Raw genomic sequence first — 20,719 nt, forward strand, 5'->3', positions numbered from 1 at the left:
GCGGGAGCTGTGGGTAACACTAACCTGGGCACAGTGTCAAAAGAGCAAGACCCATGAGTGCCATGTGCACCACAGGCCACACTTGCCCATGACCCCGAGGGCTTTGGTGCCCGACTCCAGGAGGCCTGGGCCAGCTACTTCACAAGAAGGTGGGGTGCCCTCGCTGGCTCCCAGATGGATCTCTTCAGGCCTTAGGTGGGGTCAGGTGGTGCCCTCCTAGGGGTTTGCACTGCCCACAGAGACAGCCTGGAATCTGCCGAGACCGGAGTCTGTCTTTGAGCGCACCCAGCCCTGCCTTGGCTGTTGTCTTGGGTTGTCTTGCATGGTTCCTCACCGTCTCCGTGAGGGTGGTGTTCTAGAGGCTGGTGAGGGGCCAGTCGCCTACCTGGGCACCCACTAGCCTGTGCTCGACTGAGTTCCTGCCAGTTCTCAGGGGGCCAAGCCCCAGCCAGGCCCCCAACTCATGGGGGCTGGGCCTAGGCTTGGCAGGTGGGACCAGGTCCAGGACTGCTCAGGGGTCAGGAGAGTGTGGCCTTTGCTGCTTTGCCCCATGGAGGAGGAGGGCGTGGGACAGAGCAGCATGGAGGCAGCGGTGTGAGTGAGTGTGAGATGCGGGGGAGAGACTGTCCCGACAAGGCCACTTAAGGCCAAGTACTGGCCCCCCTGAGTACGGGCTGGGGTGTAGGGTGGGCAGGAAGGGATGGGTGAGCGGTCTGGGTTGGGGCCGTTCTGGCAAACGAAAGGGCACTCAAGGGGCTCAGGCCACTGATCTGAACCGCAGGAATGGAGGGAGGAGAGTACGTGGAAAGGGGGGGCCTGAGGGAGCCGGATGGGGTCGGGGGCAGGGTGAGCTGTGCTCTGCCCGAAACATAGAGACCCGTGCAGCTGGCCAGCCTTGGGGCGCTGGGCCCCAGGCGGGTCCGAGGGAGACGGTGGGGGCCTGGCTGTGGGCTGCGGCTGAGGTCTTCTGGCCCACAGGGCCTCACCGTGAGTGTGCCTGCCCCCAAGCACCGGGTCCTGCACCCCTACGCTGGAGAACCCCATGCCGCAGGGAGGGGGGTTGGCTGAGTCCTAGAGAAAAAGACTCCTCACGGGGCACTCTTGATGCTTGTATACACTTTGTGGTTTATTTGGTGGTCAGTAATTAACGTCTTTGCTACTAAGTGGAAGAAAGCTAATAGAACGTAATCAAAAGAGTGGTTTAATTGACGGATTTTACTTGTTCCTTGCACCTGTGCCTTCTTCAGCTCCTACCTGCCTATTTAGTTTATGTGGGCGCACACCATGCACCATGCCCCCCCGGGCCCGCAGCACCGCTAGGTGCTTGCTTTCCCCACCTCGGCTCCGGTGACGTGATGATCTTTGGCCTTGGAGGTCTCGGCCAGCCTGTCCTCCATCCTGTCCTCGTTCTCGGGCACCACCAACAGCCGGTGCTGGGTTTTGGCTCCCAGCTTGTGGTCGGGCCGGTGTTCGGGTCGCGAGCCTGGCCGGGTGTCCAGTTTGCACTCCGTCCGATACTTGCCCTCACCCTCCCTCTTGAAGGAGGCAGACATGGCTTTGGGCTTGGGGGGCTGTAGCCATGAGTGACTGAGGATCTCGTCGATGTGCAGCCGCCGGTTGACGTCGGGCTGTAGCATGCGGTAGATGAGGTCCTTGCATTCGCCCGTCAGGTTCTTGGAGAGGGGGAAGTCCACGCAGTGCTCCTTCTGGATGCGCAGCATCTTCTTGATGTTGGAGTCGTCGTAGGGCATGGAGCCACAGACCATGATGTAGAGGATCACGCCCAGGCTCCAGATGTCATACACCTTAGGCTGGTAGGGGATGCCCTGCAGCACCTCGGGGGCCGCATACGCCGCCGACCCGCAGAAGGTCTTGCTGAGGATGATGCGGCCGCTGTCATCCCGCAGGCAGCGCTTGGAGAAGCCGAAGTCGGACAGCTTGATGTTGAAGTCCTTGTCGAGGAGGAGGTTCTCGCACTTGAGATCTCGGTGGACGACGTCCAGGTCGTGGCAGTACTTGACGGCCGAGGACAGCTGGCGGAACATCTTACGCGCCACATCCTCATGCAGCGCCCCCCGACACTTGATGAACTCGAGCAGGTCGCCCTGGACCCCGAGCTCCATGACGATGTAGATGCGCCCATCAGAGGTCTCAAAGATCTCATAGGTCTTGATGATGGAGCGGTGGTTGACAGTTGCCAGGATGTCCATCTCCCGAGGAAGGAATCTCTCCACGAAGTCGGTGGGCGTCTTCTTTCGGTCAATGATCTTGACCGCCACGTTGAACTTGAGGCGCTCAGAGTAGGCAGATTTGACTTTTGCATACGAGCCCTTGCCAAGATTGATGCCCACGATGTAACCCTTCTTCCTTAGGACCGCGGCATCGTCCATGGTGCCAGGAGCGGCTGGCGCCGCTGCGCTCTACATCCCCTCCCCACGTGAGCCAGCGGGCATTGTCCTCATTTACCCTGTGGGGAGCCGTCTGGCTGGGCTGGGCCTGGACTCGGAGGGGTGGAAAGCTCAGCATTGTCTCCGCGTGACTTCAGCATGTGAAGTCATAAAGCCAGCCTGCCGGGAGTAGGGACTGAGCTGGGGGAAATGGGCCCCTGGAACCTTGGAAGCCAGGCTGGCCTGGTGGGAGTGCCCACTCCCCACCCACTGGAAGGAAGCTGGCACCCAGGACTGCGGTAACCCTCCCTCCCTCCTCCTCCTCCTCCTCCTCCTCCTCCTCCTCCTCCTCCTCCTCCTCCTCCTCGCTGTGGCTTCCTGGTCTTGAGTCAGGCCCAAGGGAGGGCCCCCCAGGTCAGGCCAGAGTGCCAGCCCCATGCCCATTTCCTTCTGGCTGTGCGGGCTGACTCTGCATCAGTCCATGTCCCACTAGGGCCTATTTCCTACAGCTTCTTTGGGGTGTGAAGAAAACCCTCTCTAGGACTTGTATCCTTGGAACTGGTGGTGCCTGGGAGGAATGGCCCTGGTCTGGCCAGGCCGGTGGCTCCACCCAGCCTTGTGAATGAGAGCAGTTTCTGTTCTGGGGTACAAGGCTGGGCAGAGGAGTGCCACTGTGGTAAGCGGGGCGTGTGTGGGGTGGGAGGACAGGCAGGGCCCTGTGCCCCCCACTGGCAGATGTGTGTTCCCAGGGCTGGGGCCTGCCTGGAGGATGGGCCAGGCCTCAGTCAGGTAGAGGAGGTGGTGAGGCATCCAGGCAGGGAAGAGCCTGGAAGAGGTGATGGCTTGTTCTGAGAATGGCTGTCTTACATCTGGAGGGAGGGTGGAGGAGAAGGGAAGGGTCTGGGGCCAGAAGGGCCATGACTCAAGTCACGTTTTAAGATGGTCCCTGGCAGGGTACACAGAGGATGGGTTTCTGGGTGAGTGGAGGCCAATGCCTTTGGACAAGAGGAGGCTGGACCAAGGCAGGCCTACGGGGGCGGGGGCGGGGGGGTGGGGATTGGGCATAGGAGACAGAGGGGCTGAGCGGTGGCCCATGAGGGGGGGCAGGACCTTGGGTGGAGCCTTGGTGCCAGGGCTTCTGGTAAGAGCAGGCACTGGGATGAGGAGGGGATCCTTGTGAGGAGCTGGGCAGGCCTGATGGACTCCTGGCATGTGCGTCTCTCAAGCTGTCTTGCACCTGAAAGCAATGTGAAAACCCTTTTGTTTTTTCCTTTGGGAAATGTGGCATCCTTTATGTGTCTCCTTAAGTACTTTGGAAGCCCTGCTGCTCATTCGGTCTCCATGGCAGGCATCCCGTGCCCACATGTGGGTGTGCCATGTGCTCAGTGTTCAGCGGGGTGGGTGGGTGGGGCACCTCAGGAGGCCTGCCTCTATGTGGGTGGTCGGTAGGGGAGGTGATGGAGGAGACCATGTACACGTGGATGAGGGGAAGGACGTGCTGGGCAGATGTGCCTGCCGTTTTGGCCCCAGCATGGCTCTGTGGATATACCTGGGGGCACATGGGGAGTTCCCTGCAGCTGGAGGCTTGTCTGGAAGATCCCTGGGGCTGTGTGGCCGGAGTCCAGATGCCCTCCAGCAGCCACCGCCTCCCTGAGGCCTGCTCCTGGCTCTTTGGAGCTTCAGTTGCAGTAGCTCTGGCTTGATGCTTGCTCTCCCCTGGGACGTCTTTGGCAGAAATGACCAGAACTTCGCTCCTGTGCATCCCAAAAGGGGCTGGCCATGAGGATTTGCGGGCCAGCACCCAGAGCAGTCTCCCCTGCCTTTCTCCTGCACTCCCACACGTTCTCTCTGGGGCACCCCCTGCATGTCTGTCTTTTTGGCTGACTCTGCCAACCTACCCACTTTTCTGTTTTTTTGTGGATGCTGTTTCCTTATACTCTGACCTTGCCCAGGACAGTGTGGCCTCTTTGGTTCTCGGGGGACACGGTGGAGGAGGCACGAGCTGAGCTGGGGGCGAGGGGAGCAGGTGGCTTCATCCAGCACACGCACGCACGCGGGGGCAGGCCCTCCTGGTGTGTTCGGGATGAGAAGTATTTGACTGGCCCAGGGGCCTCCAGGAGCCCTCCCAGGCTGCAGCCCTGTGTGTGGGAAACCTGCAGACTCTGGCAAGGCCACTTCCCTCTGAGTTACGGTTTCCTCCATTTTTCCACTCACCCAATAGGTATTTGAAGGTTGGTTCCAGATGCTGGGGTTCACTGATGAACTAGACAGGACCTTTGCCTTCCTGAAGCCCAGAAGACAGGGAGCTTCAGTGTCACACCAGCAGTGCAAATGCCCAGTGGTGGCTGTGCTGTGATATGGGAACACAGGGCTGTGAGGGAAGAACTGGGATTGGATTTGGGGAGGCTGGGAGGGCTGAGGTGTGAAGAGTTAGCCACATGGAGGACCAGAACCTGCTAGAGCACGTGATGGCTTGAAAGGACACAGAGTGGCGGGAGTGTGCAGGGTGGGAGGGGACAGCACTACAGACTGTGCAGGCCATGGTGAGGGTCTTGATCTAAAGCCTTCAGGAGGGTCACTGAAGGGGTCTGAGCCAGGGCTGACCCCAGCAGCTGGAATGGCCTGGAACGTGAGGGTACCCGGGGAGGCGGGGGCTTCTGTCGTCTAGGCCGCCACTCTGTGCTGTGTGATCTCAGGCAGTTGCCCACCCTCTCTGAGCTATCTCCCCACCTGTAAAGCACACAGCAGATGCTCCTTCCTGGGGCCCCTCCTGCCCAGGTTTGCCTTCTGACTAGGCCATAGTGGGTTGCTCCCAGGCCCTCTTGCTGCATGTTGCCCGACGACCACAACAAGCCACAGATGACCATAGTGAGGAGGTTTGTGAGCTTCTCAGGATGTCCCCACTCCAACCAGCCCCATGTACTCTGGAATTTTACTCTGTCACCAGATGATCTGCACAACGCTGGGTTCCTGGGACCTCTGGGAAAAATTGGGTGGCTCCTCCGACATCACCCAGGGCCTGTCCTGTGCCTGGACCTCAGCACTCACAGGCCTGCCCCAGCAGCAGAGCTTATAGTGGCGGACTGCCAAGTTCTGAAGGCTTTGCGGAGGCCATGGCCCCTCGGCTGATCCTGGAGACATGGGTAAGGTCTGAAGGGACACATGTACAAGTGTGATTCTGGCACGTAAACGGGTGGGGCTGGGGCTGAGGGAGGGGGCTGGGAGGCCAAGGCCTGCACCGGGATCCTTCCCCAGGGCAGTGGGATCTCGACTGCATGCCGAAGGGAGGCTCTGGCCACTGGGGGAACAAAGAGGGCAGGTAGAGGCCATGGCAGTAGCCAAGTCGTGTGTTCGAGAAGACACACAGGAACATGGAGATAGGAAGATGTAGAATGTGTGAAGGTGGCTGTGGGGAGGGCAGGAGCAAGGCAGAGAGGTGGAGTGCTTTGCGGAGGGGTGCGAAGAGAGTGGGGCCGGGGCCCTCACTGGACTTCACCTCTCCCAGGGCCTGGGGTTGGGGTTTTTCCAAGATACTGACGTGGGCAGAAGGGGGATAAGTCTGAAGGCGCTTGTCCTCTTGATGTGTCAAACCCGCAGGGTGAGTGCAGGGCAGGAAGAGAAAGCGGCTGCGGTGGCTGAGGTTAGAGGGAGCAGCCTGAGAATAGCACGGGGTGGGCCAGGCAGGGCATGGCAGCCAGCGAAGCTGAGTGCAGGCCTGCTCCCTCTAAAGGCTGCAGGGCACGGCAAGCATTGTGAGCACACCGGTCTGCTTATTCACTCTGGCGTGGAGCATCAGCCCTGGGGACAGACTGGGACTAGAAGGGAATGGAATGTGGTCGGGGACACAGAGTGTGACTGTGGGACGTACAGGCCGGGTGGAGCCGGGCCATCCAGTGGGGCAGGGGAAATGACCACAGGCAGGATGACTCAGGGCATCCTGGGTGCTGGCTGGCCACGGGAGGAGGGGGGAACCCTGGTGGACAGAACAAAAGAAATGAGTTGCCTACTGGGGTGGGGAGCTCCAGAGGGGCTGAGAGGCATGTCCATCTGCCCCCTGCAGGCCCCCTCCCCACCCACAGCCTTGTGAAGGCGGTGGTGCTGGGGTGTTGAGGGCCCAGATCCTCAGCCCCAACTGCAGACGAGCCCCTGCCTACAGCGCCTCTCTGCTGCAGGCAGCCCCCTTGCCCTTCTTGGTTCTGTCCTCGCTGCCCCCTCCCTGCCCCCAGCACCGCACTCATGGCCTCCCTCTTGAAACAGCATCTTCCTTGCTCAGCTCTCTGCTCTGGTCCAGGGCCTGAGGTCACAGTCAGGGCTGGGCACACTGGGATGTATTTTCCCAAACTGGAGGTGAAATGCGGTGCGATCGATCCGAGAGTGGGGTGGCGGCGGGGAGAGCCCAGGATCCTCTCCCTGGATGACCGCGGTCAGCTGGGGCAAAGACATTCACCTTGGGGTCTGCACTAATACAGTGATTTATTGCTTCTTTAGCCATGTGGGTTACCAAGTTCAAGGGGAGGGAGGAGAAACTGACGAAAATAGTGGCTCATCCAGGACAGTCTTCCTTCTTTGGCTTGTCCCTTGGCTTCTTTGGAGCTCGGGCTCAAAGCCATGAGCTCTGCTTCGTTCTCTGCCGGCCCCCTGGGCCAAGAGAGGCTCACGAGGTGTGTGTCTCCGAAGGTTGTGGGAGGGCCTCTTCCTCTGTCTCCTTGCTTAGCAGCTCTCCATTAAGGCCCGTGGTGTCCGACTGCCTCAACACCTGCACTGGCAACGTCTCCTCCTCCTCGGGTTTTGTCTCGGGCTCTGTCTCGGGCCGTGCCTCCTCTCGGGGCTCCACCTTAGTGGCAGACTTTCTGTCGGGGGTCTCAGGGGTCCACGAGGGCTCAGCACCCCGGGAGCACTCCCCCTCCTTGTTGATGGCTGCAGAGGACAGGCCCCGTGTCTTGGGCTGCACCCAGCAGTGGCTGAGGATCTCGTCGATGTGCAGCCGCCGGTTGACGTCGGGCTGTAGCATGCGGTAGATGAGGTCCTTGCACTCGCCCGTCAGGTGCTTGGAGAGGGGGAAGTTGACGCGGTGCTCCTTCTGGATGCGCAGCATCTTCTTGATGTTGGAGTCGTCGTAGGGCATGGAGCCACAGACCATGATGTAGAGGATCACGCCCAGGCTCCAGATGTCATACACCTTGGGCTGGTAGGGGATGCCCTGCAGCACCTCGGGGGCCGCATACGCCGCCGACCCGCAGAAGGTCTTGCTGAGGATGATGCGGCCGCTGTCATCCCGCAGGCAGCGCCTGGAGAAGCTGAAGTCGGACAGCTTGATGTTGAAGTCCTTGTCGAGGAGGAGGTTCTCGCACTTGAGATCTCGGTGGACGATGTCCAGGTCGTGGCAGTACTTGATGGCCGAGGACAGCTGATGGAACTTCTTTCGAGCATCATCCTCGTGCAGGGCTCCCCGGGTTTTGATGAACTCGAGCAGGTCGCCCTGGACCCCGAGCTCCATGACGATGTAGACCTTGCCATCTGATGTCTCGAAGATTTCATAGGTCTTGACAATGGAGCGGTGGTTTAGCATGGCCAGAATCTCAATTTCCCGGGGAAGGAATTTCTCCAAGAAGTCCTTGGGGGCTTTCTTGCGGTCGATGATCTTGACCGCCACGTTGAACTTCAGGCGCTCAGAGTAAGCGGATTTGACTTTTGCATACGAGCCCTCTCCCAAATTTATCCCCATGATGTAGCCTTGTTGCTTGAGGACGGCAGCGTCATCCATGGTGCCGGGAACGCCCAGTGCCTCTGAGGCTGCCCTCTACATCCTTGTGGGACATGGGCCGGTGGCGTCCTCATTTACACTGTGGACAGAAAGTCCTCTGGGCCGGCCGGGCCTGCTGTCCCTGCCTCCTAGAGGCCAAGACTCTGGAGTGGAACGTTAAGCACTGTCTCCCAGGTGACTTCAGTGGGTGAAGTCATAAAGGAGGAGTGCCCTGCGGGAATGAGGCTCTAGCCTGAGCCACTTGGACTTGGAATCCTGGAAGGCCAGCCAGGGCGCTGGCATGGACCAAAGGCCAGCGGAGAGTGGCCTTGCATTTGGCTGAGACGAGGTAGGAGGGGGCTGAGTGGAACACATCGGTCTTCTGGTCCTCGCACACCGGGAGCCAGGCCATACTCAAGTTAGGGCAGTCTGAGGAAAGTTTAATACAGTCATCTTTCGGGCAGCTCTGGTGGCGCAGCGGTTTAGCGCCGCCTGCAGCCCAGGGCGTGCTCCTGGAGACCCTGGATCGAGTCCCACATCAGGCTCTCTGTATGATGTGTGCTTCTCCCTCTGCCTGTGTCTTTGCCTCTCTCTCTGTCTCTATGAATAAATAAAATCTTAAAAAAAATACAGTCATCTTTCTTACAAAGGTGGGAGCTGAGTGTATGGTACTCCAAGGGTAGTAACAGACCCCTGGAAGAAGGGCAGGTCGGTCACTGGACCCTGGGAAGAGTGTAGAAGCAGTGATCCCACAAGGAGGGAGCTGGGGAAAAAAATATCCCTGACCTTTCCTCCCTCCTTTCAGTTCTAGAGGTCCTTGGTGGTGTCCACACAGGCAGCCTGCAGGCCGTGCAGGGGGGCCAAAGGTGGAGGTGGATCAGGAGGGGCAAAGACTCTTGGGCCAGCCGTGACTACATTTTGGAAGCCAGGATTTTGCCTTCTCCCTGCATGGCGTGGCTGGACTTTTCACCTCCCTGTCCTACTCTCCCCATCTGAACCTTTGCTGGCCAGCTTCTCCAACAGTGGCTCTGCAGGGGGACCACTGGCAGGGTTATCTGCTCTGAGCTGTGAGTTCCCTCCCTGGGGGGTCTGTAATTCTGGCTTGGCTCCCTGGGCACATTGAAGGTTGGGTGTAGATCCCTCTGAGTGCAGCAGCTGCTCCTGGGAATGTTCCATGAGGACAATGCAAACAGCCAGGGCACTGTTGGACAGGGCTGGAAGTGGATGGGGCTAAGATAGGCCCCCTTTTCCTGTGCTCCTATCTTCACCTTGTGCCAGGCCTTGTGTGTGTGGTTGGGGGTCCTTCCGTTGACCAGTTTGCTCCCCTCCTGCTGAGGACACTCCATGTGCTGTGTCCTCTGCCACAGTCACTTTGCTCCGCATAGGTGCGAGGCCAGCACTGGGAGCCTTTCCTCCCTGCACAGGTGGCCTGCTGTGGCAGCAGCTGCGCCCAGCATTCCTCCCCCTCCTCCCACGTTGTGTAGGCAGGGCTCTTCCTCCTGAGGCCAGTTCTGCTTCAGGCTGGGATCTGGGCTTGCCTGTCAGCTCTCCTTGTAGGACACTCCTTTAGGCTATTTCCTCATCTGAAACGTTTTCAGTAGTGTGTGCTGGGGAAGCCACACCTGCCTGTTTTTTTACAGGGTGGATCCTCTATACCCCCATCTCGCCGCCACCTCAAGCAGTTTTCCTCATCCCTTATCCGCTGCGGTTCTGCCTTTAGAGGCCCACTTTAGGGAGCACTGTTGGACCTGCAGGTCTGCAAGGTGTGCAGACCCCCGTGTCCACCTTCGCCCAGGTCCACCGTGTCCCTCCCCTTCTCCACGCCCCGCCCTCCAGGGCTGCTCCTAGACCCCCCCGCTCCCCGCCGCCTCGGCCCCGCTGCGCCCCGCCCCTGTCTGTGTCCCTCCTCTTGGACCGCTGCCCTTCCCCCACCGCCCCTGCCCTGCGCGTCCAGCCCTCGGATCCCGGCCCTTCGGAGGCCCTACTGCCCGGGCCCCACCCCCGAGCCCCACCTCTCTGCTTAACCAATGGCACACTTGACTCCTTGAGGTCCCGCCCGCCAGCCGGGCCCGCCTCCCAGTCCCCGCCCCGCGCCGTCCCAGCCGCAGGCCTTGCCCCTTTCGGGCACCGCCGCTCAGGCTCCGCCCCCCGTCCGGCCGGGGATCCGAGCTGGGGGAGCGGCAGGCCCCGCCCCTCGCCTCGGCGCTCATTGGCCGGCGCCAGCGGCGCGGGCGGGGGGGCGGTGAGCTGGGGGGGGAGCGGCAGGCCCCGCCCCTCGCCTCGGCGCTCATTGGCCGGCGCCAGCGGCGCGGGCGGGGGGCGGCGCGGAGCGGAGCAGGACGGCCGCCATCTTGCGCAGAGCCGGAGTCGGAGCCCAAGACAGGCCGGGAGTGCGCGCGATTCCGCGGCGCGCTGTAGCCGCAGCGTCGCCGGAGCCTTCTCCTGCCGCCCTTCCGCGCCCGGCCCCCAGCCCTCAGCCGGCCCGGTCCCCTGACCCTCAGCCCGGCCCTCCCCTGACCCTCTGCCCGGCCCGGTCCGGCCTCCCCGCGGGGTCACGCGGCCGCCCCGGGGACGATGAACGGAGGATAAATGGTGCCCAAGGCAGACAGCGGTGCCTTCTTGCTGCTCTTCCTGCTGGTGCTCACCGTCACCGAGCCGCTGCGGCCAGGTGCGCGGCGCGGTGGGCGCGGCGCGGTGGGGGCGGCGTGTGGGGGCGGGGCGGGGCGGGGCGGGGCTGGCGGTGTGCGCGGCCCGAGGTGTGCGCGGCCGGGGTCGCGGAGACCTCCCTGCCCGGGCGGGGCCGCGCCCCCGGAGGGCGCCGGCTAGGCCTGCCCCGGGGCCGCCGCGCCCCCCGCCCGGGCCCGTGCGGAGAGTTTACCCGGGCTCAGAGCGACTCGTACATCATGGAACTTTGTTCTCGAGGGATGTTACCTTTGGATCCGTGTCCGTGGAGCGCTGCGCGCTTTGAGAATCGAGCGATGTGCGGGGCCCGACCTAACTTCTGGGGCCTGGGAGTTCTTTGGCCAAGGAGCTGCGCCCCTGGGGCGCGCCCACCTTGCCCAGCGGCTGGGGTCAGGCTGGAGTACGGGGGTCGAGAGAGCATCCCTCGGAGGCACCTGGTTTCCCACGTTTGGTGCCAGCGTCTTAGCCCTGGAAACTTCTTGGCTGGAAAGTGGTGGCTGTGTCGCTCATTGTCACTCAGTGAGGTGTTGCAGTTGAGAACTACTCAGCCCAGAGACCGGCCCAAGGAGGTACCACTGGGAGTCCACCAAGCACCGCACGCGTGAGGCAAAGCTTCCTGGGGCAGAGACTGGTGCTGCGGCCCGGTCTCCGCCGCTGGCGCCTGGACACTGCCAGGCCCTTAGGAATGTTCCTTGAATGTGATAATTAAATGCTTTTGGAACCCCCCTCGGAGCTCGTGGTTTTATAAGTAAGCTTGTGGAGAATCAGAATCATGGCAGCCGGAAGGTCCGGGATAATTTTTATTTCTACCTGTTTGTTGTGTACCCTCTCCTCCATTGAACTGCAGCAACAGAAATCAAATTCCCATGTGAAGGGTGCATTCATTTGTCAGGCTCAGGAGGCCTGGTGCTGGGGGCTCACAATGACTGCTTTTAAGTGGTCTTTTAAAATCAGCAAGGAAAAAACCGTGACCTTTTAGGTCAAAGAAAATGTGAAATATACACGTACAGATTTTTTGTCTTTATACCAATGCATTTGAAAAGTATGATTCTTCGTGATTTTTTTTTAATAGAGGAAGGGGCCGGTAAAGGCGGACGTGTCCAGGGCCATTGTCTGTGAGCTGTATCAGATCTCTGTGTGTAAAGGCAGCCTGGGGGGCACAGTGGTGCTCGGCTCTCCCCTCGGCGCTTCAGCCAGGGCTCTCACCACAGATGGGACACACCTCTCTGCCTTTGTCATCCTTACGGAGTGCTGTCTCCCCTCTAGCATTTACTGGGTGGCCGAGGGCCTGGGCTCATGCTCAACCTGGGAGTCACTTTACTGATGCTTTTCTGGCCTCTCTGAGTAGAGCTCGTTGCTTGCTGCTTCTGATGGTTCTCTGGGCAGGAGGGTGACTGGTTGTGGGGTGGCTTTAGTAGGAATGGAAGCCAGAAAAAGGCCTGCCTTTGGAGGGAGTACTGAATGGGCTCTTGAGGTCCAGAGCCAATGGATTTCTGGCTTCTTGTGATTAAGTTCTTTAGATTAAGTTTTTTAGAGAGGCATCTGTAGAGAGGTGACACATCATTCGGTTTTGGCTCTTGAGTCCCAGTTTTGCGTATCAGTCCCTCAGGTAGACTGAGGGACCAAGCCACACATCATGCTTATCTTTCTTGGGGTGCCTCTGGTTCCAGGTCCAGCATCTCCTGCCTGGGTGATAGAGGTGACAAATGTCCCCAGCACCCCTTCCTTTGCTCTCTGTCCATGTATCATGCCAGCTGGCTAGCAGCAGTTCCGGAATTTTCAAAGGCTCCCTATCTGCCTACCACTAGGGATTCTCAAATGAATTGAATAAATCCCTTTCTCTAGGAGTGCCCTTTAGGTATGGAGTAGAAACTAGATGTAAATCAGGCCATTGAGTGTGGGGGCTTAGATGCAAGCAGCAGAGGTGACTGGCTAGTCATTTGTACCTGTGAAGCAGGGGAGGGCTTCACAGGAGATCCCACATTTTGGTCTGAGTTAGGGCAGGGAGGTGTCTGGTTGAGGGAGCAAAGTTGCCCTTTGCATGCATCCCATGACTTTCCAGATCAGCATTTCGCAGTGGCTCCTGGGGGTATCTTGAGTTGCTCTGCAAATTCCCAGGGGCTCCAGCTGGTGCCCTGATTTTGGCTGAGCAGCAAGGGCCTGTCTCCCTCTGAGTCAGATGCTCTCCTTGGGTGCTTGTCTGTGCTCTTGTCCTTCCAGGCAGAGGTCTGTTGGCCGGCGCTTGGGAAGGAGAGCTTCCCTGCTCCTAACCTGCATTCTTTCTATCACAGTCCCCGGCTTAGGCCTGTCCTTGGGTGTGAGGAGGGCACCAGGGAGAACCTGTTCCCCAGGAGGAAGGGAGTCCTTGAGGACTCGGGACCAAGCCACCTTTGGTTCTTCCCTGGTGCAGGCCAGGGTGGGAGGCCTTTCAGAGTGGGGGCAACAAGAGAGCGCTCAACTTGACCTTTTGGCAAAATTTATTTTATTTTATTTTTTTTTAATTTTTATTTATTATTTATGATAGTCACACACACAGAGAGAGAGAGAGGCAGAGACATAGGCAGAGGGAGAAGCAGGCTCCATGCACCGGGAGCCCGATGTGGGATTCGATCCCGGGTCTCCAGGATCGCGCCCTCGGCCAAAGGCAGGCGCCAAACCGCTGCGCCACCCAGGGATCCCTAAAATTTCTTTTAAACGCATGTTTGATCTTGGTTGATTGAGGATGTGTTACATGCCAGATGCTATTCCAATGTGTACTAACGTGTGCGCTCATGAACTCGCAGGTGGTCCCTCTGAGGTGGGTGACTGCCCTTAGCCCCATTTTATAAATAGAGATGACCACAGAGAGCTCATGAAACTGAGTGGCTGCGATGAGCTTTTGGTCCTTGATGTCTGGCCTGTGTTCCCATCATGTGCCCTTGGTTGAGCCTCTGTCTACCCCAGCTGTGTATGTCCTGCCCTGGCCTCCTTAACCCCAGCTGTGGAGCTATTTTCCATCTAAATACTCTGATCTGAGGGTTAGAACCAGCCCCAAGTCCCTTTTGCAGTCGGCCATAACGACCAGTGGTGGTGTGTGTTCTGTCTCTCTCCTGGGGCTTTGGTGAGAAGGGGAGGTTGGAGACCTCTGCTGAGGGGCTTTTGGGGGCCAGTGACCCTTTCTCCAGGTGTGCAGGTAACGCAGCAGCGATTGCTGATTCTAAACCTGTTTTTCTAGCTTCAATTATGGAAGAACATCATGCCGCGGTGTTAGCCACGGCTCTGTCCAGGGTGACTCCACCGTTCATAGCTGAGAGAACATTTGCTTTCTCCAAGTGAGCTCTCTCCCAGCACTTGTGTTCAGTGAGGCTGTCAGATGAGGTGGCAGGCCTGGAAGCTGTTGGAAAAGCTGGCTGGGAGAGGCAAATGACTTGCATCAGGTCGTATAGCTGGTGAGCAGCATAGTTGGGATTCAAACCCAGGTAAGTTGATTCTGATTTAAGGGTTCTTTCCCCTTTGTCGTTAGGGACCCAGAGTGGGCTGCTGTCTGCTGAACTGAAAATCTTCAGTGAAGTGACCAGTGGCTGTAGCATGTTGCTTTTGGAGCAGCACTTGAGTTAGTGAATAGGGAGAGTGTGGATATTTTATAAGCAGACGTTGGTGAAGCTTGTAGAAGTAGCTGGGAAGTTGAACCTGCACTTGGGCTTGCCAGGCACGTTCTGAGTGAGCTCTTCCCTTTACAGCCCACCCGCCCGTAACACTGTAGAACTTGATTCACTGGCTGATTGCGCTTTCGGCTTAACGGTTTCATTCTTTTTATTTGGAAAGTAGGGTTAATATACTTTCCAAGCTTGCTAACTAATGAATTCTTTTTTTTTAACACACAAAGAAAATTTGGAAATAATTTCAAGATTACAGAAAAGTTGCAAGAATAAAATTCATTCAAAGAGCACCTGTATGTTCTCTACCCAGACTTACCTTGTTTTACCTTATCTGCCTTATAACCTTGTGTATGCACGTGCATGTGTGTGTAGGCACGCACAAAATTTATCTTCTGAACTATTTGAGAGTAAGTGAGCCTTTTCTCCTGAACACTTTGGCCACTGCCGAGAGCAGGGGGAGGCTCCTGGTACCTGGCGCCCCTGGGAGATTAATGGTGATGCCCCCCCACAGCCCTGTAACAAGCCGTCACCACAGCCTGCTGTGTACGGGGCACTGTTGCCAACTCCCACCTGCTGTGTGCTGGGCACCGTCAACATGGAAAAGTATTGAGGGCACAGGAAGCACTGTGGTTAAGCTCCGGTTGGCCCAGGTGGCAGCGAGTCAGGTTATTATTTCAGTTGGTGGTTCTTGTGTTAGGAATGGAGAATCTGCTGCTGTCGCACACTTTGCCAGACAGGTCTGCACCTTCTTGACGCTGTTAGGCTGTGCCTTTCCTGTTCCTCTGGCTTTTGCCTGTGACCTTCTTTGGTCCTGCTACCCAGGCTAGCTCACTGGCACTTTCCTTACCCCTTCTTCTCCCCTGAGTGGTTGGGCAGCACTGAGGCTTGTCCTCTTAGCTGACATGGCAGGTGATCTAGTCATTGGCCCTCCCTGCATGGGTGATCTCTTACCTCTGTTCCTCTGCCTCTCTTGGTACTTGGCGTAGGGAAACTTTGGTAGTTTCTCAACTCTTTTTTTTTTTTTTTTATAAAAACACTTTCTTCTTTTTTTTTTAATTTTTATTTATTTATGATAGTCACACAGAGAGAGAGAGAGAGAGAGAGGCGCAGAGACATAGGCAGAGGGAGAAGCAGGCTCCATGCACCGGGAGCCCGATGTGGGATTCGATCCCGGGTCTCCAGGATTGCGCCCTGGGCCAAAGGCAGGCGCCAAACCACTGCGCCACCCAGGGATCCCTAGTTTCTCAACTCTAAGTGGAATGTATCACTGACAGCATTTAAGACCTAGGAGACAGCGAGGGACTGATTAAATGGCTTTTCTGTGGCACACTGCCAGATTGTTCCCTCATCCCATGAGCTTTTGTGTTTGGGGTGCTGAGATTTTGGTGAGTGATCCCTTCCTCTTCCAATCTGCAGAGCAGGTCAGTAATCTCGAGAGCCCGATTTTGGGCCAACGCTTTGCTAGAATGATGGGTGGGCTCAAAGTATGGTTATTCTGTGATAGCTGTATTTGTTTCTGGTGTGATTTACCAATTACTTGGGGTGTTTAATGAAAGTCAGTCACATCTTGTCCTGTTGCTTCAAGCTGGGCTGTGTGTTCCATCAGTGTGGACATGGTTGCCTTGACAGGGCAATTCCAGGGGTGGGTGAATGGCCAGTGGGCCTTGGTTGGAGCACTGTGAGCTGCAGACCCAGAGTGTCCTGGGGCTTCTGGGCATTGATCAACCTGGAAGGGAGGAAAGCTCAGGTCTGTTGCTTCACACAAGCCATTTGGTGAAGGAATGGCTGTGGTTAGATCACAGTGAGTCCAGTGTGGTGGGTTAAGAGCATGGACCCTAGAGTTGTATGACTGGGCATCAGGGCCCACTGTGTTGCCCGCTCTGACTGCACTGAGCTTCAATTTCCTCATCTGTAACACAGACATGATAGAACATACTTTAGAGAGATGCTGTAAGAATTAAAATCAAGGAGTATAAAGCTCTAACACATGTCTGACAAAAAGGCCATTCATGTTAGCTCCGAATGGACTTTAGAGAGTATAAGGACACCCCCCCCCCAAGGTCTGGGTGCATGAGTGTGTATGCATAAGGGCATGTTTCTTGGAGAGAACGCCCACCTGGGAGGCAGCAGAGTGAAGCGGCTTTGAGCAACTGTCTGACACAAAGTGAGCGCTAAATGAGTCTAGCCATTCCCATGGTTTGAGAGGGGGTGTATGTGGCTTCCTAGAGCCCCCAAAACAGCCGCGGTGCTTTGGACAGGGCTATGATTGTTCATACTGACACGTTTTATTCTTTGTCACGTTCATGTTGTGTCCCCTAGGCCTAGTTTGGCACAGAGTTGGCTCTCAGAAATCAGTTATTGAACAAATGCACAAATGGCTATTTATATTTTGACATAAAGAGCAACAGCTCCCTTAGCCAGCGGGCTTCACAGCTGCCCCTGGTGGGGGTGGTGAGGATGAGGGCCTTGCGGCTGCCTGCAAGAACGCCTTTGGAGGACCGGTGTATCGAGGGGGGGGCCTGCGGAGCCAGCTGGCCTGGAGCTTACATTGTGGGGGTGAGCTGGGCTGCGAGGTGAGAGCGGGTGAAGGCTTCTCACAAACGTGGATCCTTGTTGAAGTTCACCAGACACCCAGCCTGGGGTGGGGGTGGAGGTGGGGGTGGGTTGGGCAAGAAGCCTTAGGGGTGAGTGGGCTGGGCTTCCTCTCTGATGGACTTGCGGGGCACCGAGACGTGAGAACCAGACTTCCCCTGCATGAGGGCATGGTTTGGCCTTCCTTGAGCCGTTGCATAGCACAAGCCTTGCTTAAGAGCTGGTGGGTGCAAGAACTGCCATACTTGCCCTTTGGTTTTCTCCCTCTTCTCTGCTTCGTGTGGCATTTGCTTCAGCCAGCTTGGGCTGGTCATTGTCCTCAGTCTGTGCCCCTGCTCCCTTCCAGTTTCTCTCTGTAGGCTGGCTTCCAGATTGTTGACAGCTAGCCATCAGTTTGATCACTTTGTTGTCCGTCTGCCCTCAGCTGTTGACTATTCTGTTTTTGTTTTTTTTTTTAAGATTTTATTTATTTATTCATAGAGACACAGAAAGAGAGAGAGAGAGAGAGAGGTAGACACAGGCAGAAGGAAAAGTAGGCTCCATGCAGGGCGCCTGACGTGGGACTCGATCCTGGACCTCCGGGATCATGCCCTGGGCTGAAGGCGGCGCTAAACCATTGAACCACCGAGGCTGCCCAACTATTCTGTTTTTGACAAGATTTTGTGAGAACTTTCCTCAGCCTTATTCTGCTTTGTCTGTGAGGTCTGGTTCTGGGCATCTTACCTAAACTTTTCATCAACCAGAAGCTGCATGTTAGTGAGATTTACAGTTAGAGACGGCATGGCCAATAGGCTGGGGGACCTGAGTGCTAAAATACAGAGGCAGTGCTTCAGCTGGCTGCTTCCAGACCCTCATGTGTTTGTCTCAGTTTAAAGCTAGATCTGCAACAATTTCAGGTTGGGCTCCTGGATTTCACATGTATTTATGATGTAACTCAAATTTGTGTGCTTATGTATCTAAATGGCATAATTTCACCAAGGATAATTTAGAATTAGAGTGCCCATTTAAGGGGACATTGACATGAGCAGAATCATTCAGTAGAGAGTTCCCTTAAGGGCAAAAATGAAACCAAAGATCGAGTGGACAGCATTGTTTTATTGGTATGAGGAAGCTTAATTATAAAAAGATTTAAGATTTCAAAATATCTTCCTTCAGAGGGAGGCAGAGGGATACTTCATTCTTTTGTTGTTGTTGTTGTTTTTTCTTTTGTTGTTGTTTTTTAAACTTTCTACTTTGGGAACATTCATACAGACAGATAAGTTGCAGGAGTAGTACTATGAACTCTTCCTATATATAGTTCACCTAGATTCACCAACTGTTAACTTTTGACTCACACACATTTGTGCACATATTTTATGTATGCAGATATATCTTACATTTATGGGGGAAACTACTTGAAACTAAGTTGCAGGCATCGTGACCCTTCATTTCTAAGTCCCTCAGTGTATATTTCCTAAGAACAAGGCCATTCTCTTAGCACAGTAGCGTTGTCATATTCAGGAAATGTAAGGAGGTACTATTAGCCATGTCCCCGTTTTGCCGATTGTCCCATTACAACATATTTTTCAAAGCCAGTATTCAGCCTGGGGTCATGTATTACATTTAATTTTGATATCTGTTTAATCTTTTAAAATCTGGAACAGCTTCTTGTCTGCCTTTGATATTACCAACTTGTAAAAGAGTACAGGCAATCATTTTATAGAATATTCCTCATTTTAGGTTTATCAGGTTGTTTCCTTATGATTAGATTTGGTTGATGCATTTTTGGCAGGTGTGCCAAAATGACCCTAGATCATTGAGTCCTTCTCAGTGCATGCATCTGGGAAGCACAGCCCATCAGTTTGTCCTAGGAATGGCGATAATAACTTTCATCATCTGGTAGGATGGCATGGCTATGTATCTCTGGGGGAAAAGTGCCTTTCCCCCTTCGTGATTGGCAGGTACTTGGTAGGGAGATAGCCTTGCCTGTTGTTTTTCAGCATCTATTAGTGATTCTTGCTTGAATCAGTTACTACTGTGATGGTTGCTAAATGATTTTTCTTTTACTTTTTTCTTTAGTAGTAGTCTATTATACAAGAGAGGTTCTCTTCCTTTTCACTTCTTACTGTCAATGTGGATTCATGGATTCTTCTTTCTATTCAGTGTGTGTAGTCTGTTATTGTCATGATTCATTTTGATACTTATATTGTAATTGCTGTAGGCAGGGGAAACAAACCCCTTTAGGCTGGCATCTGTATCCTTCCGCCATGTCCTCATCCATTTTGCAGTCAAATGCTCTACCCCTGAGCTATACCTCCAGTCCTTATCCAGTTTGAACATTCCTTATTACTAGTCTCATCTTGTATCCTTCCTTCCCCAGGCATTTTTCCATGGAATACTGGTTCCTTTTAGGGGGGATGGTATTTAGAAGCTAGGGTATTGGTGGTAGGTATATTCATTGCTACTGGGATGTCGCTGCTATCAGATTTTTCAGTCCAGCTGGGGTGTGTGTATGTGGATGTCTGTCTCTGTGCATGTGTGTGTATGGATGTGTCTGTGTGTGTTTCTTTTGTGTAAGTTCATACTGTTTCTTTTTGTCACAACCCAGCATCACAGGATCTTGCCTGCTTTCCCTACTTCATATTTGTATCTCCCTTTTTCTGCAATAAGAACTCTGGCTTCCAACAACATCAGTAGATTTACTTATTTGCTTAGTCCTATCATGCACAGAATAGTTTCAGAAACGCTATACCCATTACCAGTACCAACAGCAAACCAGCTGAGTACAATTTTGGATTTTTTTTCCTTTTTGCAGCCCTTTTTGTTTTTAGACTGATAGTATATGTACAGTGTACTGGGTGTGAAAGCTACTTGGATTAGTTTTCTTCTCTCTTCTGTATGTTTGTTATACAGTTAGATTCAAAACTGGGTTGATTGGGGGCACCTGGCTGGCTTAGTTGGTAGAGTGTGCAATTCTTGGTCTCAGGGTCTTGAGAGCAAGCCCTTTAATGGGCGTGGAACTTAGTTGAAATTAAAACAAAGCAGAACTATGTTGATTTGAAACCATCTTTATTAAATAAAGAATATTGAGAGAGGTAATTATTATAATCTCATTATTATAACAAGCTTCTGTTTCATCACACCAATTAGTAAGGAAACATCTCATTGAATACGTTATAGTATTTTCCTGGGTAAGTTAAAAATCATTTTTATGTCTAAATATTTATAGTTTTAACAAGTCAACTCATTAGTGTAAGTTGCTATTTGCTTAAGGTATTTTTTCCAATTTTGTTTCTCTGATTTGAAGGGAATTATGTATATTGAATAAATGACCACTCAGCATCAGTAAAGAGAAAGGCTAAGTAAGTAACATTTATAACAAATGATTACATTCCTTAGATTTTAACATTAATAAATGCTATTAATTAGTTATTTAATTTTGTTAACCTTAAAATTTCTGATAGAGTGTATTAGAAATTACTTTATAATACTAAGTACAGTGTGGTGCCCTGGATTGCATCCTAGAACAGGAAAAGGACATTAGTGGAACAACCAGTGGAATTTCAGTAGTTTGGAATTCAGTTCATAGAAAGGTACCAATGTTTGTTTCCTAATTATGCCAAACATGCCATGTTAGTGTGTAGTGTAAGATATTAACAACTGAGGAAACTGGATGATGGCATATAGGAACTTTTCTG

The 20,719-nt window shown here is 54.6% G+C and overlaps 3 protein-coding genes across 4 annotated transcripts in view; 1 reads left to right on the forward strand and 2 right to left on the reverse strand.

The window, feature by feature from the left end:
- Nucleotides 1–1,316: 1,316 nt before the first annotated feature.
- TSSK2 (testis specific serine kinase 2) lies at nt 1,317–2,685 on the reverse strand. The gene has a single exon (XM_055321894.1). The coding sequence runs from the start codon at nt 2,388–2,390 to the stop codon at nt 1,317–1,319; it is 1,074 nt and encodes a 357-aa protein (XP_055177869.1). The 5' UTR covers nt 2,391–2,685.
- A 3,021-nt stretch (nt 2,686–5,706) lies between these two features.
- Nucleotides 5,707–8,771, reverse strand: TSSK1B (testis specific serine kinase 1B). The gene has a single exon (XM_055321893.1). It carries the CDS (start codon nt 8,149–8,151, stop codon nt 7,042–7,044), a length of 1,110 nt encoding a protein of 369 aa, XP_055177868.1. The 5' UTR covers nt 8,152–8,771; the 3' UTR covers nt 5,707–7,041.
- A 1,689-nt stretch (nt 8,772–10,460) lies between these two features.
- Nucleotides 10,461–20,719, forward strand: part of DGCR2 (DiGeorge syndrome critical region gene 2) — a 91,226-nt gene continuing 80,967 nt past the window's right edge. For both annotated transcript variants that reach the window (XM_055322497.1, XM_055322498.1), the window contains exon 1: nt 10,461–10,798. In XM_055322497.1, coding sequence (XP_055178472.1) covers nt 10,720–10,798 — 79 coding nt within the window. In that variant the 5' untranslated portion in view covers nt 10,461–10,719. The remainder of the gene's footprint in view (nt 10,799–20,719) is intronic.

Source organism: Nyctereutes procyonoides, unplaced genomic scaffold (genome assembly GCF_905146905.1).
Source record: "Nyctereutes procyonoides isolate TBG_1078 unplaced genomic scaffold, NYPRO_anot_genome, whole genome shotgun sequence".
In the NCBI taxonomy this organism is placed as follows: Eukaryota; Metazoa; Chordata; class Mammalia; order Carnivora; family Canidae; genus Nyctereutes; species Nyctereutes procyonoides.

Excerpts from the sequence above, each read along its gene's own strand:
- TSSK2 (XM_055321894.1), bottom strand. The coding sequence starts at position 2,390 with ATGGACGATGCCGCGGTCCTAAGGAAGAAGGGTTACATCGTGGGCATC.
- TSSK1B (XM_055321893.1), bottom strand. The coding sequence starts at position 8,151 with ATGGATGACGCTGCCGTCCTCAAGCAACAAGGCTACATCATGGGGATA.